Consider the following 27,513-nt stretch of genomic DNA (forward strand, 5'->3'; position numbering starts at 1 on the left):
GAAAAAAAGACTAAATAAGACGTGTTTGTATTTCCTCATCTAGTCATCTTCCTTGGCTCCCATTTAACCTTCTTCAGTCAAAAAGAAAATTCTTTTGACAATTAGAGGGAAAATCCAAATTCTGCACCGCAATTATTACTTTTTTCTGGTAATTCTTTACAGTTTATAGATTTTTTGTTCAGTTTACTTATTAGTTTCGTGAATTTTACTTTAGTTTTCGTTGATCATGTAATCTTGTGATTGTTTTGTTTGATTATTATTTTTTTTTGTTATTGTGTGATTTTGATTTTGTTTGATGAAGCAAGATTTTGTAATTTTTGAATAATTTGATTATGTGGAGTAGATGATTTTATTTACATTGCGTTTTGTTTGATTTTCGTTTTTTTTTTTTTGTGATTTTGATTTTTTTATAAAGAAGTTGTAAATTTTGAAGTATTTGTTTGATTGATTGATGTGAATTAGGTGAATTTTTTTTTCCTGAGCATGAGCTTCACTCTTTAGTCTCTCTCGTCCCCTCTGCCCACCCCAATCCTTCTCTCATTTGGTAATCCTCAACAATCTATAGCTATTTTTTTGAATTTTGCTTATTAATTTTGAATTTTGAATTGCTTTTTCATATTTCTATCTCGATATCGGTAATAATTTTTTCACTGATGATGTAATAGTTTGTTTATTTTGTTTGATTTTCATATTTATGTGATTTTGATTTTGTCTTGATGAAGCAAGAACTTATAAATTTTGAATTATTTGATTGATGTGGAGTAGGTGATTTATTTTTGTTGGTTAAGCATGAGCTGGATCCTTTAGTGTGAAATTTGGCCGTCCAGGAGATAAGAGTGGATCTTGCAACTGAATGATGGAGTTGGTGTCTTGCGAGGTAAAAATCTCTTGTTCTCTTCACTTCTATGCTTGTGATGCTTCTTTCATGAATTTGAATTTTTCTATGTATTTTATTTTATTTTTTTTTTATGTAAGAAATGCAGATTGATTAGAATTTAGAAATTAAGAATTTTAGAGTGTTCTTGTTTGTTTCTGATCATATACATTAGATGATTATTCATGTTTATGGATAGATTTGTTGTTTGTCCGTCACGGTCAACTGGAATCATCATTTGGTGTTGGCAATTATAAGGGTGGTGGGGTTATAAGTTATAACAATCCGTTAACATTGGCAGTCTATATGAAGGCGACCACAGTGCAAATTATCGAGACATCACCGTTTTTTAAAATGTTTTTGAAATTATCGTGATTGAAATATAGGCCGAGACAACTGCAGACCATTCATGTTATCTGCAAAAGTTTTTTTGCGACTATTCTCACAATCAAAGCTGGGACTATGACCAAAAACGTCTTTTTGCACTATCCGATGGCATGTTCTCTTGGTCAATGGTTATTATGGACGTCACATGATTCAGCTACCTCACCCACGCATCTCATTTTGATTTGATAGTCCCAAACCAAAGTTCGGTCGTGGCTCCAATCGCCATGAATCCAACTCAAACCAATGTAGAATTGGAAGAAAAAATAATCTATCAAAGAGAAAATAAGAGAAGAGAAAAATATAAGGAAGAGAAGAAGATAGAATCTGAACACTAGCCATGAAAGATGTATGAAGAGGAGTCATTTTGGAAGAAGCATGTGCATATGCCTTTTCTGGGGTTTTAAAATGGGGGTGGGGCAGTATGCTCTTAGCTTTATTTTTTGTTTTATGGAATTTAAAGGATATGGATCATTAAAATGGGCCTTGTTAAATGCAATAATGGACATTGAGCTTGTTTTTTAAGTTTATTCATTTAAAGGGATTTGAATAAGGGATTTAATTTTAAGATTACAATATTAAATTAAACGTCTTGTTATGGTATTTTCTTTATATAACACAAATTATACTTATGTATTTATTTCATAACTATTAATTTGCTTTTTTACAAAAAAACTCCAACGATCCAAAAAATGACTTACGAACTTAAAAATCAAATCAAACAACCCAAACGAATGTATAACAAATAAGTCAATTAAACCCAAATTTTTTAAACAAATCAATGCGAACTGCAAAACATGTGACATTGTTGCGTCTTCCACCCTGGGAAACTATCTTGTAGATATATCTTCTTAAAGGTTAAGTTACAATTGAAGGCAATAATTGTACAAAATAATGATGTAGTAAATAATCTCTTTAAGAGTTTATATTTTCATTGTTTTGTGTTCCCATTTGACTAGCATTGTCTCACAAGTTTTCTCATTTACGATGCAAGCGTTGTCAATCCCCTACTCAATGATGTATTGGGGGTATATTCACTATAGTTAAATATGTGCTCATTTAACATCACTTGCTTGGGGGTTATTGACGTAGATTGTTTTGAAAGATATTTTATGGACCAACATTGAGTAGACGATTGAAGAAAAGAATAAGAAAAAAGCAAAATTCATGCTATAGCTTATGGTTGATTTTATAAGAATGATTCAAACATGAATTGGGATGCATTCGATCAATATTAATTGATGAAAAATCACATTCAATTTATTGGTTTGGAAATTCAATAGTGGTAGAATTGGATGAAAAAAAGGAAGGAAGGAACAAGTGATTGCCTGATGTTGTGCAATTGAGCAAGCAGTGAAAGGTTTTCTTTGAAGACGTTTTTATGTACTTGTTAGGGTTGTAAACATTTTTATGTACTTCAAAGAATTTTTTGAAGGTGTTTTTGCATTCAATATTTTGAGTTTGATGGAATAAACATAAGGTTTGTTGAATATATCGTACTAGAAAAAATGTATGTAGAATTTTTAGAATTTTGTAGTACAATTTTATCGTTTTTTTTACTTGGTTCACAATGAAGAAGAGACAATCTAACGTGACATTATGTCGTATTGTGAAATCATGTAATCATTGTATCTTCATTCTTGAGTGAGTGCTTGTTGTACAAACTCAAGTAACTTTCCTTTTTGTAAGCTTGAGTTGTGATTCATGTTTTTTTTCATTGACGTGCTTATGATAACCTTTTGTAGGAAAAATTGCAATGTTTTAGGATCAGGGAGCTAAAAAATGTGTTGACACAACTTGGTTTTTCTAAGCAAGGAAAGAAACAGGTATTGATGGTAAAAACTATTTCTTTGGTTGATGGGAAATTTTAGTTTATAATTTGAATTTCTTATGAGCTTCTTTGCTCAATGACATATAGCCTTATTCACATTGTTTGCTTGTTTTTGGTGATTTGTGATTTGTATCATATGTTACTCTTTTTATATTCCATCTACAATGGTATAACTAATGATGTGAAACAATCACGTATTTGGTTACATGGTGAATTTAATAATTACTCTTAGCCATGTTGTAGTTTTTCAACCTAGTGGTGCTTGTTAGCCCTCAATTCAATTTTAGCTAGTTTTTATAATAATCCTCTATCAAATTTTAGCTAATGATATTTTTTAGTTGATAATATTAAGTATTTACATTTTAGAAGAAAATATAGTATAAAGATGAGAGTGGCAAAGATGCATATGCTAAGATTATGTTAGGGGCTTCTAGAAAAAATTACAGTTGGAGAATGGGGTTAGCCGCGATCGTAGTGGGAGTTTTGTTAACATTTTATTTTTAGGGGCAAAGAAAGTTAATGTGAAGAGAAGGGAATAGTTCAATGTTAGTCGACTTTGCGTGGTTCACTATGGAAAGTTCTTGATGGTAATAGAAAGATTCATGTCAAGAAGAATACTCTTGGATGGCATTTATGAGAATCAATTTAAAGCTTTAGACAATTTTACAAAGATAGTACACAATAAGAGGATCAATTCTAAACAAATGGCGTAAAGATGTTGATGTTTGATTGTGTGTAACTATGGATAGGATATTTTGCTCTTTCTTATACATTTGTATCATTTTATGAGAAAGTAATGATACAGAGAGTAACAAACTACAAATGTATCAAAACTTTCATCCAAGTATTAATATTATGCTCAACATATTTAAAAACTTCGTAAAACGTTTTTGTTGGTTTAATCTCTTATTCATTTTCTAAGCTTGAGTTATGTCGAGCTTGACATTTGTGGACCGAGTTCAAGTTTTAAGTTGGGGCAAGCAAAGTTGAGCTAGTTGGCTTGAAAGCTTTGGATTAGATCTATTGACTGTCACTCCTATGTTCCAAGCTGTAGCTCAGATTGATTGACTATCACTCCTACCTTATGTCACATGCCAAGTAGCCTTTTGATAAAGATGACAATTTGTTGTAATTGAACAACCGTAACTATCTAGTCTGGCGTAGCTTGGAACTGGTGCATGTCAATGATCTAGTTACTTATAGTAGAAGAGTGGCCCTGTAGATCTTTCATGTTGTTTTTTACATGTGCACATCAGTTCTTTTTTCTATGATCTACGCTATGTTACTTTGCCTTGGTACTTATGGCAGACTGTTATGCATCAGTGTCAGTCTCATGTTGCAGTATGGAGGAGTTGCATCAATACAGGAGCTGCAAATAATCTTAATTTTATTTCTGTGTGCATGCTGACATGACACATATGGATTTGTGTTATGGGCCCAACTTTCTGGGGCTAGGAACTGACATGGCACCACATATAGAGGAAGGAGAATCTTCGTGTTCTGGAAACCTGAGATAAGGATGCCAAGGTATAAATGAAGAATGATGAGAGTAAAATTGGGCTTCAGGTTGCCAGAATGATGTAGGCGCACCGCACACCAGAATATTCACTGGCTTCTGGTCATCTTGTGTGCTGTATAGAGAGAGGTCAATCTCTAAAGTAGTTTAACTGAGGAGATTACTACTATTGTCTTCAGGAGTATAGAGCAGTGCAATAAAGGACATGGAAAACTGTTGTCATTTATAGTTGGGAACAATCCTTTCTCCAATTTAGTAAAAAAACATGCACGGAAACTTTACTCTTACCCCCTTTCATCACTGGGTTTATTGCTCGAAAATGAACGTCCATTTGTTTTAGTTTATATATTCTGTAGTTGGCAATGCTACGGTTTGGGTTTTATTAGATTGTGTCTTTTCTCTTTGTTATTACTGTTTTTTCCCACAAATTTGTTAGTTTCAACTTTCAAACAGTTGTGCGCCTTTCGTCTTTCTTTTTTTTTGTCTTTGTTTCGACTAAAACAGTCGGGTAATTTTGTAAGAAATCTATATCAATACTCTTTTTATACTCATTCATCGTGCCCCTGAGTCCAAATTCTAAATTTTGGAGAATACCTGATGTTGGATTCTCCATTTTGAATATGAAAGTTGTAACCAAGTATGACACGCTGAGGATGGGGACTGTTCAGATAAGTTTATGGTGTATTTTTTAAGTGAAAAGTAGAACACGAGGAAGTTTCTTCAATTGGACTAGAAAATTTTATAAAGGATATTTTTGGACTAAATCCTATTTCAATAGTCTTCATGGTATTTTCTGTAATGAGTTTGGAAAATTTGGTCATTGTTTGGGTATAGGAAATAAGATTTTTATTCAAACATATAGCATTTGGGTTAAGGTTTAAGATTCTCTAATGCTTTCGTCGATATTGAATTTGGATGCGATGTTGCATTAGAGGTACATGACATTCCATATATTTTCTCATCCAAGAATAAATTTGAAAATATTTGAAAAAGTCTTTTCTTAATTTGTACTTTACAATACTATTGAATACTCCCATATTCTTTTGTAACATGTAAATAGCATACTTGTGTCTACGCAAATTAGCTTAGATTGCACTTTCAAATTTCTCGTGCATTTTGTGTGGTTTTTGTGCGTGTGCAAGATTTTTATAAATAATTAGGCCTGCTTAGGGACTTGTTGACGTGCAAGTTGTCTTCGTGTTCTCATTCTTTCATTGCATTGCTTATATTTTTTGGTAAAATTTATTTGCAGGATCTTGTAGATCGAATTTTGGCTTATTTTGTTGATGGTCAAGGTAGGTGTTCTGGGTACTAACCCTCATCTATTTGTTCCGTACTTATCAACTTTGTGATGAATTAGGGCCAAGTTTGAACCTTTTTTTTTTTTTTTTGAAATCCTTTATTTTTTGTTGTGAGTGATCTGATCTACATTTTTAAGTTCTGATTTGGATATTTGTATCCCGGGATTAGGCCTGTGCAATGGGCCGGGTTGGGCTCTAGCAGAAATGGGCCGGGCCGGGCTTCACAAAATATGAAATGGGCCAGGTCCATCAAGCCCGGCCCAACCCAACCCATTATATCATATTAATAATTCATGAAACATTATTTCAAGTCATTATATCATATTAGTAATTCATGAAACATCAACCTAGCCTTACAAAATATGAAACCAACCAACTGTTTAATGGATCATTATATCCAGGAACTCTTATGTATATATGTCAACAAATGAATCTAATACTTTAGTAATTCGTACCATACCTTCCTCTTCCCCACAAACACTTTAACTAAACAAAACTCTAAAAATTTCAACTTAAATCGAGGATCCAATATAGCCGCACAAGACAACTGCAAATTGTATTCCTTCCAATACTTGTCAAATTTTTTTAACATTGGATCCACAATAGATGACAAGAATGCATGGGAGCCACTTTTTGTCCTAAGTAAATGACAATGAATTAACCAAGCTCCCTTGAAATACAAATTTGATGTTGGGGTTTTAACAGCTGAAAACATGCATGTCACGTCGTAAAATATTTTCAAAAACTTATGAATAGCCACTAACTTTTCCCATTCGCTATCTGATGGCACATAAATCTTGATAGAAGCATACTTTAACCCCAAATGAATAAGAACATCCTTATAAAATAAAGCATTATCAATCATCTTAAAGGTTGAATTCCAACGTACTTTCATGTCAATATTAAGTTTCCTCTTCACATCAAGATGAAAGTTTTTTTGAGCAATCTCAAAAATTTTTTTACTTAAGTTAGATGATTTTGAAATCTTTTTGACCAATTTTCGAACATTTTCCAAAACGTCTCCTAGAGGCTCTAATCCAGTTTGGACAATCAAATTAATCACATGTGCACAACCGGTCCATTAGGTCTTTTCAGACAATATTGTAACAAATGACGTTTTAAATGTGATGTCCCTCTAGATGGTCCACAAACCAAATTAATTTTGCAATGCCTACAATTTGCGACTCCCACATCATTGTCATTTACTTCTTCATTATACTCTAGCCATACCTTAGATAATTTCTTCTTCCGCTTATTTCGGGGTGCATATTCATTATAACCATCTTGCTCCGGCTCTACTCTAAGCTCCACTCTAGATGATGTAGTAGCCTCGCTTTCCATTTATCATAAATGAGATCTTGGATTGTTTATTCTGTAATCGTGAAATCATATATGTCAATTGAAATTTTGAGCAGATTCCAGTACAAACAATTGAATCTTTGATCAAACATTCAAACCCATTAATTGCAAAAACATTGCAAAAATAGGATCAATTCAACAAAAACAAGTAAATGAGAATAGGCCTAAGTTTAGTTCAAAATTAGGTACCTGATTCCAATACTTGAATTCACTCTTCATTTTAGTAGATGTTCCTCAATTCAGCTCTAATAAAACGGTTCAATCCAGTTCGTTCAAAGAAAACATATCTTAAATATGTAATGAAATATTGTTGTTCATACAATCATACTCAAACACGCAAATAATTGTTTTTTTTTTGACAAACGCAAATAATTGTTTTAAAAATGCATAATTCACTTATCTCCCTTTTTGTAAATGGGATTCTTTTTTTTCACACTTAAGCACAATCTTCACCAAAAAATAATTGGTATAAATTATTGATTTTTCTTTATAATATTACAGATAAACAAAATATTTCTTATTAAAATGACAAATGAAACCACCAAATATAATCAAATTTATAAAAGATAAAAGAAACAGAGAGAAATGAGAAATGTACCTAGGGATTCAGAATAAGGAGAATCAGGATTAAATAGCCTCTCATCTTCAACATTCTTTCTGAGTGTGTTAATGCATGAAAAACACCTCATGATTTCCAAAAAAAATTGTTTTTTAATCACAAAGAAATTCAAAATTAGATTTTTAAGAAACCCAGAAATTAAAATAAATATCAAGATCAAATTATTTGATCTTCTGATGCAAGATGATTTCGAATAGGTTAACTAGAAACGATTTCGAAGAGCTTCTGATGCAAGATGATTTCGAACAGGTTGATTTTGAACAGATGATTTCGAACAGATGATTTCGAATAGATGATTCGAACAGATAAAGTGTGAAAACACAACTGAAAAATTAGGGTTGATGATTTTGAAGAGCTTTTGATGTAAGATTAATGTACCAGAGATTGATTTTGAAACTTAGAGTTGATAATTTCAAGCTGCTTTTTCATATTTTTTGACGTTTAGGGTTGATGATTTTGAAGTGATAAGGGCTTACAATGGTAAGTCTGGAAATAGAATGTTTGGATTAGGGCCCATTTACAACCCTTTCTAAAACCCTTATCTTTTAATTTTTACAAATTAAATTTTAAACCCAACCCTTTTTCAACCCTCCCTCATATACAACCCTTAAATTTAAGGGCTGGATTAAGGGCCCCAATGAGGATCCAGCCCATTGCACAGACCTACCCGGGATGTTTTACAGATGGGTTTGTTTCTTTTAGAAAAGGAATTTCCTGGATTTCGTGACATTTGTTGCTGCATTCTAGTGATTTACTGTATTTTATGTTCATTATTTGATAATCAAAGGTTTTGAAACTATTTGTAATTTTGCATGATCAGATTTTGGCCTGTCTTTCTTTGTTGCTTTTGCTTTGTGGTTTGCCTTCTGCGTTTCTTCAGTGCCCTTTGATCCTTGGATGTGTTTTTACTAAGGAAAGTCTACTCTTACTATATCTTTATCGAGAATCTATTTTGAATCTGTTTACTCAAGAAAATGTAGTTACTTCCAAGCCTTGAAGCTGTACATGACTAATTGTTGACCACTTAATGGAGTTTCCTTAGTCGTGATGTTGGGTAACCTGAACAAGATACGTAAGGATGAAGGAGATTGAATGATGCGTGCAATATTGTAGTTTTACCAATTAAAAGAAAGTTTAATGCTCCATCTGTTTTTTTGTTCTAACTCATTCCCACTTTTCATCTTTGCCAATGCACATATTAGATTGATAATATCTAATATATTGTATCAGTAAAAACATAAAAAAATTAATATTCATGATTTAATTATTGAGATAATCAAACCATTGAAGCACCAAACGCAGATGATTTAATTATTGAGATAATCAAACCATTGAAGCGCCAAACGGAGATCGCTGCTCCCATCTCCTGTGGGAAACATCCGTACCGGGACCATTTGGAAACGCGACTTGATTCGCCTGAGGCGATCAGGTTTCCGGCAACCTTTTAGAAGCTAGCATCAATAGATAAATTAGGGTTGCCGCTCCTTTTCTCTTGCTCCAGCTTCTTTTCTCTTCCTCTATCTGATTTTTTTACGGTTGCCTGCTCTTATTCTGTACGTGAACCCAAGAGAGTACAACCACTTCGCACAACCCTATGCTTAGCCCACTCTTAGTCTCTGAAGGAGCTCATTTGATGCGTGAACCCACCATGTGTTTTTGTTCACTTTTTGACAAGGATGATAGATAGAAGAAGTTAGTAAACTATAAGGTTATTCCAAGAGAGTACCGGGAATTTGCCTGAAAATATATGATGATTAGATTAGGCATGAAATATGCCTCAGATTTATAATTGAATTTGAAGATATTCGCAGTAAGTTTTTTTAATTTGACAGAAGTATGGTTGAGGTGACCCCCATCCGCCTATTGATTTTTTGTACTAAATAAGAAATACATGATAAAACTAAAATAAAAAGGCTGTATAATACAACAAAAATTGTAAAGTAAGAACCACTAAGGTGCAAGAAGTGCTGCATACAAGGTGATAATTGTTTTGAATCAAACCAGACCATTAACTATTTTGAAGTCTATATAACTATATTGACAGTTAATTCTGGTTTGATTTGGGATCTTCTTATTGACCAGCACAGTAGTTTATTTCCTTACGGCTTTTTATTTCCTTCCGTATCCTTTCCATTCTTTTGTATGACAGTAGGGAAAGTCTTGCTTGCAGTGTTTCTACAAATTGATTGACTTTTAAATTGATTCTGCATTGTTGTAAGCTCATCTTTTGTATCTTCCGGCTTAGCTGATATTGTCTTTTTTTTGTTAAATAATTTTCTGCAGCTTCTCTGTGGGAAAAAAGACCTGCACTTACAAAGGAAAATCTAGCAAGATTAGTGGATGACATCTACAGGTTCTATAATGAACCCTTTTTTCCTAATGGTGAAAGTTGTGTCATTGCTAGCATCCAGAGGAATACATCCTATTTATATTGTTGTCATTAAGATTTGTAATTTATATAGGAATTCATTTAGCGGAATTTCAGATGATAGTTTTCTAATACCTAAAAGTAGAATCTCTTGTATAATACTACTATGAATTGAAATAGGGAATATGATGAATACCTTTGTTGTGTGATTCTCAAATGGTGTGAATTCAAGAGCTTTAATTGTAGTCCCTATATTACTCCACCAACTAAAACAGGACCAATATATGCTATTACGATTGAGATTGAACACCTTTGAATTTTCATTTTTTGGGGCTTAGTGTGGATGAACACAAGGAAAAATTAGGAAAAATACCCTTTTCTCTCTATTTTGCTCGCGTGAAGATGGTGATTGTCAGCCCTTGATAATGATCCAAATTTGAGTTAATTATTACTTTTATTTGGGCCTTTCTACATTTCATAACCCCTGCATTGTGTGGATTATTGTCCACATGATGAGGGCTACTCTCAAACATAAATAAGGAGAAAAACCCTTTTCAATTTTATACAACCTCCAGCTAAGAGTGGGCACTACCTTGAGCAATATTGTCTTAGCTGTTAGGTGCGAGCTTTTAGGAATACAATAATTTGGTTATAAACATTGAGGAAAGACATAATTCTTCAATTTACCCATCAAAATTCCTTGTGTTTTAAATTAATAGAAAACAAAACCAAAAGTTATTGAAGATTGAATTTTTGTACCGACTATTATTCTATGGTTTTTCTTATCATCAAAGCCTTTGTTTAGATTAAGAGCAACATAAATTCATACAAAATTTTAACTTTCTTGATCAAACACTAAGGGTGATGGCTGTTTTTAAGCATCAGATGTGGTTCATTCATTTTGTTTGACAATCTAAAAATATATTTTTGCCCAGGAAACTGCAGCTCTCTGGTGCGACGGATTTGACATCTAATTTGCAACGCACATCAGATAGTGCTACTGGTAGCTTGAAACCCAAAGAGGAGGTTGATGGCTCTGTACATGTACCTGAATCTGTGCCTGTGCCTGTGCCTATACGTATACCTGAAATGAAAGTTCGGTGTCCTTGTGGTAGTAGTTCATTGCATACAGAGTCAATGATCAAGGTTTGTGTTCCATGCTTAGTTATAAACCCTATCTGCAGCAACTTTTTGATTCTTATTGATGAGTAAGGACTGATGTTTTGAGCTGACACATAAATAACTAATTTCTAAGTTAAATTACTCAATTTTGGAGAGGATATAAAACTTTTGCACATGTAGTATAGGGTTAGGATTGAAACTTTGACCTTGTATTTGTGCAACTTTATGCGGATTTCGGGTAGTTTGTCAATTATTTCCCGGAAAAGGTTATTAAATATGGATAAGTTAGTCGAGTAGTAAAGGTTATTAAATATATAGTATTGATTCTACACACATCATGTATATAAAAACCGTGTTTTAGGCTGTCTCAAGGGTTGTCTTAGTTGAAATTTTTTTATAATTTATTCTTTTTTTTTTGGCAGCACCGCAACCTCATCACTCTTGTTGCCTTTTTTTGTGAGTTGAACTATGTTTTGCACTGTGTTCTATATGTTATGTGTTCTGCGCTCCCGTTCTTGACTTTGTTCTCGTATGCCATTTGGCTTCGTACCTCGTCCCTTGTTACGTTGATGTGGAAGTTAGGGCTTGTCACTGGAGTCTATGCAAGGAGGGAGGGATACTTCAGAAAGTTTCAAAATAAATTTAGTCCTGTGAAAAAAAGTGCAGCATTGAACAGTCAGACTTTTTGTTTTGGATTGGCATGTCTTTTTTTTTTTTTTTGTTGAGATGGAAGATGATGACATTGGGGTGTGAAATGTTTTCTTTGTATGAGTTGAGAGGTTGGGGGTGTAGGTGATCCAACACTTGTAGTGAGGGACAAACACATATGTGGCTGTACACTTGTATGTATGTGATGCTTGAGTTTTGCAGCACCCTGAATTACTTGTGTGAATTATCCATGCCTGTAATGATTTTCATTCCTTTTCACTCAATAAATGTTCATTTTTGTTTCTAAGATCTCTGGAATTTTGTTGACAGTGTGAAGATCCAAGATGTCAGGTATGGCAGCATATTAGCTGTGTTATTATTCCAGAAAAGCCTACAGACGGAGTTCCTTTATGTCCTTCCCAATTCTATTGTGTGGTTTGCCGTCTCAAAAGAGCTGATCCGTATGTATCATCTATGCTCTGTGAAATATATATGGTTTTCATGTCTTGATGTAGCTTGGTACATGTTTCCTGATATGCTTTACTTACAAAATGACACAAACTATTTCAGTGATTTTCGTATCAACTAACAACGCGTCACCACTTGAGTTGGTTTGAATGATTTTTTCTTTTTTTTTTCTTTTTTCTTGTTTTCCCTGTGTTTTTTGTGGCATAAAATGTTTATTTTTCCCTACCTTGGAGAAGTTCTTGATGCTTCTCAGAGTCTGCTACGCGTACTCTGCTTACCCTTTCATGTGCTGGTAAGTACTTTGTGTTTGACAGAATTCTCATTTCTTTTGTTTTCCTCCGGTTTAGTTGAGTGTTGAGGGACATGTTTCCTTTCTGCGACACCTTTTGTTATGGACCCATCATTTTTAAAATCTTTTCTTTAGAAAGTAGCCTTGTAGGGATAGTAAGCTTATCAAGTATCAACTTGTTAAAGCATGTCATAGAATTTTTCTCTCTAAGAAGAACCTTTGCACCATGCAGTATATCATTCTGTAGGAATGACAAAATGGGCGGGCTAGTGGGGATACCGCATCACCATACCCACCGCTCATGGCGGATAAAGTTTTCATATCTACACATATATGCAATACCATCCATGCTCGCCTTACCCACGTCATACCTACTTGCATACCCACCTTACCCACTTCATCCACATCCCATACCCACTTAATATCCGCCTCATACCCACGAGTTTTATAGAGTAAAACTAAAAATCAAAATGCCACTACACCTAAATTATAGAAATATAGTTTTAAAACGGAATACATCATCATATGAATTTTCAAGGTATTTATTTATTTTCTATCAAATTGAGTAAAACTCAATTGTACTATTCAAACATATCATAATAGATCAAGAATCCTGATTCTGATCTACAATTCTACGATCCAAAATAGGCGACCGATCCGAATCGTGTGTAGGATCTTAATATGGTAGAATCGTGCGATCCTACTTAGCTCAAGAATTTAGGTGGTTGGATCATAACACGATTCCACGATCCTATGATCCTACGATCCGATCTTACAATGGTTGTTTCTATTGTAAAATATTTTCTGTAATCCATATTTCAGTTATGTATAAATTCATATATATGTTTAAAAAATTATATCAATACCACTAAGAAATTCAAGTTTTTCTTGATTTGCAGTTTAAAAATGATTATTAAAAGTATTATTGTCCAAAACTTAATAGATAAAATCAAGTAAGTTTTTACTTACACCTTAAAACTTAAAAAGAACAAATAAAATACCCACGAATTCATTCCAAAGAAAAACCTCTTGCACACAGTATAACCATACTAACTAGTGTGCCTCTAAAACAGATCAGGAGCCTTTTGTTTTTTGATGAACTTTTGATTGCTGCCTCAGTTCTTTTTTCTCTTATCAAATTGTTTTCGCTATTTTCTTTTGTGGTACGTCTATCTTTCTGAATGATTATTCTTTGACCTTTTTTAGTATTTACAATGGGACCATGATGTTGAGGTTATTTATGTACTCATTGATCATCGCATGATTTACATTAATTTTTTATATTGGTTATTTATATACTGATTGATCATCACATGATTACATTAGTTGTAGCTTATTCTTGATCATATCTGTCTCATTTGAGGTTAATATTACCTTATTATAAGTGTCTGTTATTCTGCAGCTTTTGGGCAACCCTGAGACATCCATTATATCTTGTGAAGTTGGTTGCTAGTAATATTCCGACTGATGGGTAAGTAGTCTATTCTTTTACTGAGTAGCTGTATATATTTGGTATAGTTCTTGGAGAGTGAGGATTAAGGTGATTCATTGCTATGAGCTACTCTATCTGTGAAGGTATGCTTGTGAAATTACGAGGCAAATTTGTTTGGTGGACTGTGCATGGCTGTTGCCGTCCCCCCCCTTCTATTCTACTGCTTTGGATGTATTGAACTACTAAAAATAATTTGAATTGCTGGAGGCTTGTATTAGCTGTGTAGTACTCAGTCAACTCCTTGTTGATAGCCGTACATATCTTACTTAGGGGCTGTTTTGTTAAACTGCCTGGAATGATATGGATTGGAACCTCATATTAGGGTGGTCTGGATTGGGCCATGTATCCAATTCCAAATGTCTAGTTCAGTACTTGGATGGATTGTATTCTATTCTTTCGTAGCTTGACTTCAGAGGAACATACTTATTGCCAACCTAACCGATTTCCATCCATAAGCTGCTTGTTTGAATCTTGAAGGAATTTTCTGAATCAAACTCTTCCAACATGACACTTACAGCGCATATTTTCAAGTTTATGAAATGAGCTTGTAAGTGGACTCAAAGACCAAAAGATGAGCTACATTACCAAATTTTTGCCATTAAGTATTAAAGTAGCAAACTTGTTGTACCTGTTCTGATGACGTTGTTTCGATTGATTCCCTCCATTTTCACTGCATTTATCTTCTTTTCTTGTTGATCTATTTTGCAATGTAGATTATAGATTATTTTGTAGTAGCACTTATAATGAACATGCTGACGTTTACTGCTTCTTCATATATAATCTTTATCCGTTTTAATTTGCGCTATACCTTTTTCCAGTACAAATCCTTTGCAGATTGTTGAGAAAATGTTTCGTCTATCAAGGTCTGACAGAGAGTTATTAACGAAGCCTGAGTATGCTATTCAGGTTAGACAATGTCTGTAGTAACGCTAGGAATGTCTTGTGTAGTTCTGTCCACATTTTTTGTTTCTGAATTTGATTTCTAGTTTTAAAGTCAGTTCAAGTCTGGAAAGAAAAGAGACATGTGTTCGTTAGCTATTATTTTTGCAAAAATGAGTTAGTATTTGACAATGTTCTGGATTTTGGATTTGATGGAGATGAACATTATTGCTCTAATTGCGTGAATTTTATTCAGGCTTGGTGCATGCTTCTTAATGATAAGGTGACTTTCAGGATGCAGTGGCCCCAGGATGCAGATGTGCAGATCAATGGTAAGCATTTGGATATATTTCTCATGTTAATGATGTGTTATGTAGCCTTTAGTAGTATTTTTATGGTAATATGTTGTATTGCAGGCAGATGTCTTTGTTATCTGGTAGAAATCTCTTGATTTGTTCTTTGTATCATTTTGCCTGTTTTCTGGATCCTCTCAATATGTGTGTTGCTTTCTTGTATCCACATTTTCTTCATGTGGCTGAAGTTCCTCTATATCTAGTTTTTAAGTGTGATAATACTTTAACAAAGGAAATTAAATAGATATTGGTGGTGTTAATGTGTCTTTCTGCTTCTGGTAATAGTTATAGCGTACCGTTTGTTTGTCACCAAATCTCCACCTTGTTAAATCTTAATATGATCATCTCTTTCCCACACTTGTTTTGAGTGAGATTGTATTTGGGGTGGTGATGTGGTGAGTGAGAAAGGGTGACTGTTTCTACATTGACCTTGCAAAGGGGATGTCGGAAACAACAAAGTTGATTAGTTAGAATTAGTTTTTAAATAGTATTGCAACAGGCACTTTTTATGGCAAAATAAACTTTTTGGACTAGTCAAGATGTTAGGTACAAGAAAGCTTGTAGAAGAATAAAATACAAATGTTATAAGTAGTTTAGGAAGACAAAACCATGAAGTAAATTATTAATTTTTTGTTGTATTAGTTTTACATTTTTTAGTTTTCATTTGGGAGAGAACAAACCAGTCAAAAGCTTGTGACGGTCTGAATATGTTGGAGTCCACTTCCATTTTTATCTTCTTCCCTGCTAACTGCCCAAAATATCAGTTTAGCTAGTGGTATGAGTGGATTACGGTCTTCGTAGGTCTTTTGTTAGAAATTCTTACTTTTTTGGTGATATGATTTTGATGAATTTTGCATTAGATTTGGTCTCCGCCGAAGCCACTCATGTGCTTTTTAAGAGAAGGGTAAAATGAATAGTTTTAGCCGGAACACTCATGGAAAGCACATTAGAGTTGGATCCGAATTTTCAAAATAGGATTCGAGATCGCAGGCCTCGATACTTAGGAAACTTTCTAAGGGAAATGGGAGGCTACTTTGAAGGAAGTAGCCATACAGTTAAAGAGAGTATTAGAGAAAGCATTTGATACTGTGTAAATGCGAATTTTTCTTTGATTCAAGAGCTTGAGAAAGAGGAAAACCTAGGTGACAATGGAAAATTTTCAAGTCAAGTATGAATGAAGAAAGGACACAAATCGCACCAGGGAGGATTGCCAGAATCATTGCAAACGAAAAATACATAGGTTAAAAACTCCAAGAATAAATTGTTGAAGTTTTTGATCTTTCGACAGGAGTAAGATTTATCCACCGGATGTCCTGGAGCGTTTTGGGTAGAAATCCAAGAAAAGAGATTTCTTTAAAAGACACAAAGCAAGTTTTGTAGTGATGGTGGCTTTGCTGGTGTTTTTGTTGTGGTGGCTTAAGCAACTTCACCAACAATTATTATAAATGTATGTTTGGCACGGGGACAAGTATAATGGCAATAGGAGGAAGAAAAGTCAAAATGAGAGTTGTGGGATCTGGTCGTGTTGGAATAGGTAGAAATAGACTTGTCGGAAACCTTGGTGGTGGAGTGATGTGGTTGTTTGGGGGAGATTTTAGAATACAAAAGAGTAATTAGAGGTGGGCACATGTTGTGGCGTATCTCCTGAGTCGGGTGGAGGGGCCTTGGCATGCCATGCCGCGAAGAGGTTTGTGTCATGCCGTGCTTGGTAAACCAAATATATGACCCATGATATAGTCAGCCTGCCAGCCCGCTGTGTCGTGTGAGGCTCCTTTTTTTTGAATACTTTTTAAACCGAGTAATCCATTCGTGTTGTACTCGTACCTTGTGTAGTACTTCGTGCAAACAAAACACTTTTTACTAGTCTAGGCACAACAATCTACAAGTGATGTTGGGGAAAAAGTGATCAGTTAGAAATAGCTTTTTTTATTGAATTGCAACAGGATTTTAGGATAATTGTACTTGTTGGGCAAGCCAAGAAGTTACTCTATCCTTAGAATTGTAGGGAACAAAATGGAGGGGTTTTGAGGGATGCATTTTTCTTTGTTTAAATTACAATTTTGGAGGGAAAGGATTTTGAAAGAATGGATTTGAAGGGATTTGGTTCCTTAATTTTGTTAATGGAGGAATTTCTCCAAAAGTGGAAATATTTGGAAGGAAAATGAGCTTTTCTCCCTCTACCTTCCCTTCCCTTCCCTTGTAAACAAACAAGGGAAGCTTTCCTCATTATTCTCTTCCTTTCTTTTCATTTCACTCCTACATTGTTATCCAAACAAAGTTTTAGTGACAAAAAACTTGTGGAAGAATCAAATGCAAGTGCTATAATTAGTTAAAAACAAGTAAATTATGAAGTATTTGTTTTATTAGTTCAACATTTTCTTGGTTATTAGGGACAAGCCTTTCAAAAGGCTGAATGCATTAATCGCCCCTGTTTTCAATCACCCACCCATTAACGCATTCAACCTAAGCTTGTACATGCTTCCTTCAGCACATGTGGCAAGATCATACTTTTTCTGTTATTGGCACTTAATATTTGCTTTAAAGGTATAAATATATTCTAATTTATTTGTTTTAGGTATTAGAGTTTTTAGTAGACCTGGTTCACAATTCCTTGGGGTTAATGGCCGTGATGATGGTCTAAATGTGAGTTTTTTTTTCTCCCTTTACCGTTTTCAAGAGCTTTACTTTGGGCACATGAACTTATGTTTATCATGTTGTAATTAGGTATTTTGTCAACTTGATTTGCATGCTCCTATTTTGTCAGATATCTCAATACACCAAAGATGGAATAAATAAGATTGTTTTATCAAGATGTGATCCTCGTATTTTTTGTATCGGTGTTAGATTAGTGAAGCAGCGTAGTCTTCAACAGGTATGATTAAAATTTTAACTTTCATATGCCCTAATGGCTAATTTGGCATATTGTACGAAATGACTGGCACGTAAGTTCATGTTCAATTTTTAATCACATGCAGCAGGCTTACTTTCCGCTAAGACATTGTCTTCTGCTACCTAGGGCCCTAGGTGCTTAGTTGAGACTCCTCTAGATCCTTAAGTCGTAACGAGGAAAGTTACATTTTCTAATAATTCGAATTCCTGAAATTGTTTTGGAGGAAGTTCGCCTTTGTCATTTGATTGAGTGCTCTGTTGAGGCCGCGGTAGATCCTCAAGTCGTAAACATGAAAAGTTGTGTCCTACGATAATTCGAATTTCTGAAATTAATTTGGAGGAAGTTCGTCTTTTCTGTTTGGGTATTTGTAGCTTTTACCTGAAATAGGTCTTGGTTAATGCTATGGCTTGCGCTTCATAAAGAGGTTGTTTTCTTGCATCTTTTGTTTCCCTTTCTAAGCATTGTTTCTATCCCTCTCAATAACGTGTTCCTGGTCTTTTTAAAACTCTTATGAAGAATCGATAATTCCTATTTCCTTGTGCGACTCTTGTTTGGATCTGGCTTTTTATCCTTGTCAATACCATATTATGTCTTAAGGGTTTTTTTTAATGAATGTCTTAGTTTTATTCTAGCATATAGCATTGATTTTTTAGGAGAAAATGTTCTTAAATGTTCTCTTGAGAAGGGCGACGTTTGTGGTTACAAATGAATGCTTGTATCTAGTTGGGAGTTTTTATCTTTGTCTACTGCTATTGAAATTATAGATTGCTGTACTTTTTGTAAAGTGCATTTTAAGAATATCTGTAGCTTGATTGTTTATTCTGAATTTTGAATATATCCTTTCTGCTTAGAAGGATCCTTTATCTTATGTTTTTATCTTCTCTTTAATCTATTTATTTAAAATAAGGTTTATATGGTGATTAATTGTTCAGGTGTTTAAAGCATGAGTTCATCCCTCATAGAGTCGTATCATTATAGTGTGATTGATCTTCACTTGGTTTAACTTTTTACTTGTCCATTCAAGAATGTTTCTGTCTGACCTTTTTTAGTCTGTTGTGTAGTTAAATTTTGGCTGCTAATTGTTGTATTGTAGTGCTCCAATAATTAAAATTACGATTCCTGTCTGGATTCCCTTTACAGATATTGAACATGATACCAAAGGAATCAGATGGTGAGCTCTTTGAAGATGCTCTTGCTCGTGTGCGACGTTGCATTGGAGGTGGTGCTGCTGCGAATGCTGATGATAGTGACAGTGATTTGGAAGTTGTTGCAGAATCAATTACTGTCAACTTACGCTGTCCTGTAAGTATTCTCTTGTATATTAGGTGGGGAAATGCTGATGATAGGGACAGTGCAACATTGATAGACTAAGCGATTATTATGGAATAATATACTTGATTCAGTAGATAAATAATTTGGATTGGAAGTGTATGTGTCATATTTATTTTTTGGATTTAGATTTTAATGATTTTCTTTTCTTAAATCAGATGAGTGGTTCAAGGATGAAAATTGCTGGACGATTCAGGCCTTGTGTGCATATGGGTTGTTTTGACCTTGAAACATTTGTGGAGATGCAGCAACGTTCGAGGAAGGCAAGTAATTAACTCTATAATATCTTGGCTCTGGGTGTCTGAGAATTTATATAAATGAATCAATCTTTTCTGTTTCCCTTTTGCAGTGGCAATGCCCAATCTGTTTGAAAAACTACTCTTTGGAGACACTAGTTATTGACCCTTACTTCAATCGCATCACAAACATGGTATTTTTCACTATTGATCTTGCATAAAATAGGAGATACTAGTTCGTGTTATATCAAATACTTAATTGTGGATAATTTGCGGTTTCCTTGCAGATGCAATCTTCTGGTGAGGATTCAAGTGAGATTGAAGTGAAACCTGATGGTTCTTGGCGTGTTAAAAGTGACAATGAACGTAGGGATCTTAGGCAATGGCATCTACCTGATGGAAGCCTGTGTCTTCCTGATGAAAATGAAATTAAACGTAAACCTGAAGCATCTAAGCCTGCTAACCAAGAAAGTACCGGTTTGAAACTGGGAATCAGGAAGAACAGTCATGGAATATGGGAATTCAATAAACATGGACTTAAAAATACTCTTTCTTCTAGTGATAGAGTGTCAGAACATTTAGAGAACAGTGGTCCAAAGGTTATCCCAATGAGCAGTAGTGCCGCTGTTAGTGGTAGAGATGGTGAAGATCAAAGTGTTAATCAAGATGCAAATGGCCATTTTGATTTGTCTGTTAACAATGGGATGGAACTTGATTCTATATCTTTGAATATTGATCCTACGTTTGGGTTGGCAACTCAGAATTCTTCAGCTTCTGCGAAGGACACAGAAGTAATTGTGCTCAGTGATTCAGACGATGAAAATGGTGTGACGGCACATGGGGTCATTCATAGCAATGGTGTTAATTATGCTGTCAACCCTCCTGGAATCATAGAATCATATCACGAAGAACCTCTCCTTGTGGATGTGGTTGGTGGTAGTTCATGCCTTCATCATTTCAATCCAGATGATGAGTTTGGAATGCCATTGTGGCTGTTGCCTTCCACTACTCAAGGAGCTTCTAGTTTCCAGTTATATGGTTCCAATGGTGATAGCACAGATCCTCTAGCTAATCCACATCTTACTACTGTAGACTGCCCTATATCAAATGGCTATATGCTGGCTACAGATACTACGAATCCTGCAACTTTTATGCCTGATTCTACAGTTGGTCAATCCATTAATAACCTAAATGATAGCTTAGTTGATTATCCATTAGCATTTGGTGGAGAGGATCCGTCTCTTCAGCTTTTTCTTCCTACACAGCCTTCTGATGCATGTGGGTCTCCCAATGCAAGAAATCACCCGGATATGAGTAACGGTTTACATGGTGACGATTGGATCTCTCTTAGGCTTGGGGATGGTAGTGGCAGGAGTCATGGGGAATCAGGTTCTAGCAATGGCTTAAATGTTGGACAACAACCTCAATCAAGAGAAGGAGCTCTGGACACACTGGCTGAAACAGGTTTGTTACTGTTTATAACTCACATATGTACTTTTACATGTGTTAGTTTGAAAAACTGAATTAAGTTCTGGTAAATTCTGGCCAGATGGAATTTAGGACGCGTCCAGTGTGACAGGTGTTTTTAGTTAGCTGCAGGTGTATTGTTGTTTACATGGCAACAAAACTCATGTGCTTCCTAAATGGTACGCCCCTGGTGAATGCTATTGTGTTTAGTCCTAGAAGGATATGCACATGAAGTATGCCCTGCTTCTTTACTTGAGTTTGTCTGCAAGTATTCTATTTGGGTGTATAACTAAATAGTCCAATCAATAACTATACTTTATCTAGGACGGCTAATCATAAAACAAGAGTTTTCTTTATTACAAATTACAACGAATGAATAGAACATTGTTTTGTGATTATGTGTGGGTCATTATTTGCTGCACAAATTCATTTTGTCCGCTTCAGTGAGGCCTACGAGTAGGTGTGTAAGTGAATAGAAGGTTTAGATTTCACATGCCTTGGAAGCACATTATTGTTTCCACTTGCATACTCTGGACTTGTATTATCTGTGCTCATCTCATCCACGAACTCAATGTTTTCATCTCGTCTACACTCGTTTCACCTGCTTATTTTTGATCTCTTTCTCCCATTTAGTTCCAACCAAACTAGAAATATGCGATTTTTGGCTATTGTAGCAATGTGGCCGAGACGGAGGAGTGTTTGTGAAAGAGTAAATGCCGCCACTTTACACTTGTTTAAGGACCTACATGGAGTTCTGGTTCAACCAATTTTATAAGCTGGGCTAGTTTTTGGTTGGTTCTTCTAGGTTTTTTTAACTGTCTCAATACCAATGGATTCTATGCAGTATTGTCGCCTGGTTGAACTGAAAAGTATACATGTTTTCTGGTTGAACCGGTTGCTTCTGTTCAGACTATTGGTGCTGACATGTGTTTGTTTCTGTATCTCCAGCTTCTTTTCTTATGGGTTCAAAAGGAAGCAAATCTGAGAAATCTAGAGAACGATCAGATAGCCCTTTCTCATCACCTCGAGGCAAACGTTTTAAACAACATTTTACCTTTCTTTAGTTTCTGATTCCGAGTAAGTGCATTTTCACTGGGTTTTGCTGACCAAATGTTCCAAACATGAAGCTTGGCGGCCATTGCTATTAATATTATTGGTGCCTTGGCAGTTGTGAAGCTTAGCCTATACATCGGAACTTGAAATTTGGTTGCACCAATCACTTTAGATGTCAACTGGGAATGGGACGATTAGGATGAAGACGAGTATATATGGATTTCTCAGATACCAATGCCTTTTCGATTTTGGCATTAGTGAGCTGGAACGTCTTCCTTCAGCTTCGCATATAGGTGAATGGTACATATCATTTTTGATTATATTTTGCAGAACAGGGATTGGCAGACGCTACTAGTTGCACATACGTCCGATAATCAAGAAAATACATGTCAGGTAATTTCGAAAATTAGTTTTTATACATAATTATTAAGAGGCATTGGTTGCCGTGGTTTGATGAGTAGCATTAGAGATTTCCCTTTTCTGCTTTCTTCAAATACACCACCCTCCTGTTTTCATTGAGGTATATAGCATGTAAATGTCTTACCGGATGAGTAATTTATAGAAACAAGGCTTCTTTATGAACTCCCTCTTCCCTTCTCCTCGGTGCGGAAAAGAGAAAGATGAAAGTATTTTGTTATACAGAATTTCGATAACGGCGAAATGCCTTGGTTATTTTATGTCTGCGGGATTATATTGATGGCTGCTCTTATTTGCTAGGTGTGCCGTTTGATTGTGGGCATATTGTATACTCTGTCGTGTATGTTAATGACTTATCACAAATTATTGTAAGAAACGGTAATGAGTTAAGTACATACAAATTAAAGTAAAAATAAAAATGTGAGTTTGTTTTGAGATCGTCTCTTTGAGAGTTGGTCTCGCACAATAGTAGCTGCTTGCTTATTGGATATGAGTGACGCTAAAAATGTAAAAATGCAGAAATGGTTGAGATCAAATAGCCGAGTGACCAACCGATAATTAATGAATTTTAACCTGAATATTAGATTGTGATGCACAAAACATTGTTTAACAACTAGAAAAGTGAGTCACTTGCACTGTAACTTGATTTGTTTTGTTAAAAAAAATTCAATATGATTAACTTTTTAATTTGGATGTACGGTGTAAGTAAAAAGATTATTTTCGGTTAACCCTAGCAAATATTATCTAGAAGTTAACATAATTAAGAAATTATTTTAATTTAATAAGTCATTTTATAATTTTAAATCAAGCGATTGAGTCTAGCAGAGCAAAATATTTCTAGTATATAAAATAAAAATTTTGAACTGTAGCAAAATTCCCATCCGTAACGGGAAAAATGGCACCTTTGAAGCATTTTTTTTTTCCTGCATCACAGTAGCTGCCAAAGTAGGTACAAAGTTCATCAATGTATGCATCGTGTCCACATATCAATCTGTGCACTTTGTTAACTGGAAGAACAATTGAAATAACGAGCATTGTTGTCACCGATCTCAAAGCTCAGTGATATAAGCTCATTATTTACTCAAGAGCCCTACTACACAGCCTGCAAATCAATTGTGTTTCTGGTTCCAGAAATATTAGCACCACATTTCGCACGTACCAGCTTCTGTGAGATCCAAAAAAAAGGGTGAGAAACACCAGTAAATTAAAGCATTAGTTTGTTGGTAACTGACACCATTTTTGAAGAACACAATTTCCAGATGGAATCGATATTCAGGGTCGATCCCCTGATTCAACATCAGACATATCCAAATCCCAACAAGTACATGGTAGATCAAATGCTTAACTTGGGTTATCGTCTGCATACCTAAAAGAAACTACAGCTCTTTGTCACTGACATCTTCTGCAGCTGTTGCTGCCTTTTCCGTTTCTTCCAAAACAAATGCTTTAAGGGAATCCACATCTCGTGGTCCTATTAGATAACAAAGGCAGAAATTAAACTTAATAAAATTTTCCGACTATTACACACATACATACAAACTATTGCCAAACGTAAAAACCTTTCAAAATCTGATTAATATCATAGTAAATGCATTCCGATCACTCATAGATTTAAAAGAGGAAAAAGGCTACTTGGAATTCCACTTGTTTTGCTCTACACTACGGTTTCAGATAGACGATTGAGTTCTGAATGGAAATACTGGACGTGACCGTTTGGGGGACAAATAGTATAGTTTGCCTCACTTTTGCCATTGAAGTGTTCCCTGGGTGGTGTGCTTTAATGATATTATGTATGACAAAATATTTTCATACATAAGACAGATGTTGATCTTCACAGGTTGACGATTATGATGCTTAATGATCCAAGTTGCATCAGTAAAAAGAATGCACACACAGTCAAATCTGGAATGTGAAAGTTTATCCCACTAATAAAGAATTCTAATGCTCAGTTTCTGCAGTTAAAGTGAGTCATTAAACCCACTTCCAGCTCTCAAGGTCTTCCAGCTAAAAAGTGGTGCAAAGAAAAATAATGTAGCCTGATGATGGTAAGTAATCCTCGGATTTTCAGTGTTCTGTTGTAATCAGTCCAGTGATATTAGTGTCTGCATGACCCGAATAAGCAGGGGCACAAGGACTTTGGACCAAATTCCAGATGTGATATACTATTCAATTCTGCCACCACTTTTGATTTTGATACCCTAATTTTTAGATAACATATTATGTTTGACTTTCAAGTTTTGGATTTTTAGGTGCATTTAAAATGTACATTTATTTATTGGGCACAAATTCCCTCTTTTCCCTTCCCAGCTGAATGAAGTCACTTTTTTTTAACCTTGCAAGCTAACAAGTGGTTTGTTATCCAAAACTTAGAGACTATCCACCGTATTATCCAAACAGGTTTAACTTCAAATTTTTAGAGGGGAAAAGGCTACTTTCACCAAGCTTCGTCAGGCTTTAAGCTATCGGAAAATCATATTCAAGGATAACTAAGCTAATGAAAATCGACCCAGCCCGTTCCAGAATGTATGAGTACAATTCTGCCCCTAATGATATGACATGTCTCAAAACCTATCAATACCACATGAAAACTTAATTTGACAGCTTTAGAGTGAGGGAAGGCACAGAATACATACAGTTGGAGAATATATTGCAAAAAAAAAATCCTCCAAAGCAGCGTAATTGTATAGTGACAGAGACTAGACTCTAACAAGTAATTGCAGGTATTAAACGTTATTGACCCCAGCACATCCAGAAACTAGATTTGACAGCTCAGGTGTTCATTCTTAAAGGAGGCAAGTCTCCATAAAATCTGGTTTTAAGACAGTTAAGACAATGAAATTATTGATTAGACGAATTAGTGAATGGTAATCAAGCACCAAAGTTTCATGCATTACCTAGGTGCACAGAAGCACGCTACGATCTTATTAAGTGAGGTCCAAAATCTACCCAGGGCATTTAAGAGGTCGAGTTGATGATCAGTATAAGCCATCTACTCATTAAATAACCAATCGTCTGAGAAATGTTGGATTACTTAGCTAGCAGGCATTTAAAGCACAAATTGCAACAAATCCCCAAGAATAACTGTGTAGCATTTAAATGCCTGCTAGCTAGGTATTTTATAAAGCAGCAATGGAAACAGGTAATAAAACGGTTAGTTAATTGTTATCATCTTGGTGCATTAATGGAAACAATTTCACGAGGATGGTTAATGACTGCCATGGCTTAATATCAACGTCACTGTCAGATCAAAATGTGGTTATAATATCGTAATAGAACAATATTGCCAGGAATTAATGTCATAGTGAGATGATTAATGTGATCATGATGAGATGATATGGCCAGCAATTAATGTCATACCTCAAGAATACTTTATAAGCCTTCTTAAACAAGAAAAGCTTGCACCTTGTATAGTTTTCTTAACTGCTAACCAGCAAGTAAATGATGTTGTATCTACGACTCTGGTTGGGTTAAACCTTTCCCAACTAAGGAGATTATTCTTGTTTCTGAATAATATCTATATGTCAATGTGTGTATTGTGTCGTTTAAGTTATACGGGTTTTACAAACTGGTAAGTCATGTTTGGTAAATAGTTTTTTATTTCATGCAAAATAAAAAATTGACTGTTTAGCATTAGCAGTCTAAATTAATCCCAAAAACCTGACAGTTGAAAGAATAAGGGAATAATAAATATATATTAAAAAAAATACCTTTTAAGCTTTCTAAAATAACGCATCTAACACTAAAACAAATTTCACGACTTTGTTACTTTAGCTAGTTCAAATCTGACAAACAAAAGAACGCTTAGCTCAGTAATTACTTTCACGGAAACTGCAGCATAACAAGAGTTGGTCGGCCTGCAGCTTTGTATTATTTGTATGTGGTACTATATTACTTAGACAAATGGTTATCGACCTAACTGTAAAATGACAAACTAAGACCAGCAAGCCAACCCACACTGTGAAGACATTATAAAGAGTCCTAAATAAAAACAGAACATAGCTAGCAGATTAACGAAAAAATTACCCTGATACTTTGCAACTTCTTCACCATTGTAAAAGAGCTTGAATGTTGGATATGAATGGATATCAACTTTGGAACAAACAGGTTTACTAGTACTGCAGTCCACTTGTCCAATTTCTATCTCATCTTCCCCTTCCACGGCCTTTCCCAAGTCTTCCCACAATGATCCCAACTTATTACTAGAACACTCAATGTCAGAAACAAAGTATAAGTCATCATACAAGATTTTCAACTATAGATCTCCAAAAACACACCAGCACATTTTAAATAAGAGATGGTTCTTACCAATGCTTACACCAAGGAACACAGAATCGCACAAACCATGCAGTGTCCTTCTCCTTTATCTAAAAAACACAACGGTTAGGAGTACATCATGCATACACGTGTAATAGACAATAAGGGTTAAAAATAAAACATGCATATACTCGAATTATTATAAAGAATAAAGTAAATCTCTGTTAATGACGATTTTCCACGCAGATTTAATTTGATTGCTGTAGCACACCCTGTATCATTGGAATTAACGGTTTGGCTTTGTTATTGTCAGTTAAGTTGGGTGAAAAGTGGTTCCCTTGTATGGGTGATGGTTGTAATAGAC

The 27,513-nt window shown here is 34.8% G+C and overlaps 1 protein-coding gene and 1 pseudogene across 2 annotated transcripts in view; one reads left to right on the top strand and one right to left on the bottom strand.

Annotated features, from left to right (window-relative positions):
• LOC130806013 (E3 SUMO-protein ligase SIZ1-like) lies at positions 1 to 24,062 on the top strand (annotated as a pseudogene).
• Positions 23,664 to 27,513, bottom strand: part of LOC130806015 (protein disulfide-isomerase 5-1-like) — a 7,365-nt gene continuing 3,515 nt past the window's right edge. Inside the window, exons 2-5 of one of the 2 annotated variants that reach the window (XM_057670901.1) lie at positions 27,201 to 27,259; positions 26,919 to 27,094; positions 24,262 to 24,366; positions 23,664 to 24,060 (exon numbers count right to left, since the gene is read on the bottom strand). In XM_057670901.1, the coding sequence (XP_057526884.1) occupies positions 24,272 to 24,366; positions 26,919 to 27,094; positions 27,201 to 27,259 (330 nt within the window). In that variant the 3' untranslated portion in view covers positions 23,664 to 24,060; positions 24,262 to 24,271. Of the gene's footprint in view, positions 24,367 to 26,918; positions 27,095 to 27,200; positions 27,260 to 27,513 lie in introns of both variants that reach the window. The other variant, XM_057670902.1, reaches the window with a different exon arrangement.

This window comes from Amaranthus tricolor, chromosome 2, assembly GCF_026212465.1.
Source record: "Amaranthus tricolor cultivar Red isolate AtriRed21 chromosome 2, ASM2621246v1, whole genome shotgun sequence".
In the NCBI taxonomy this organism is placed as follows: domain Eukaryota; kingdom Viridiplantae; phylum Streptophyta; class Magnoliopsida; order Caryophyllales; family Amaranthaceae; genus Amaranthus; species Amaranthus tricolor.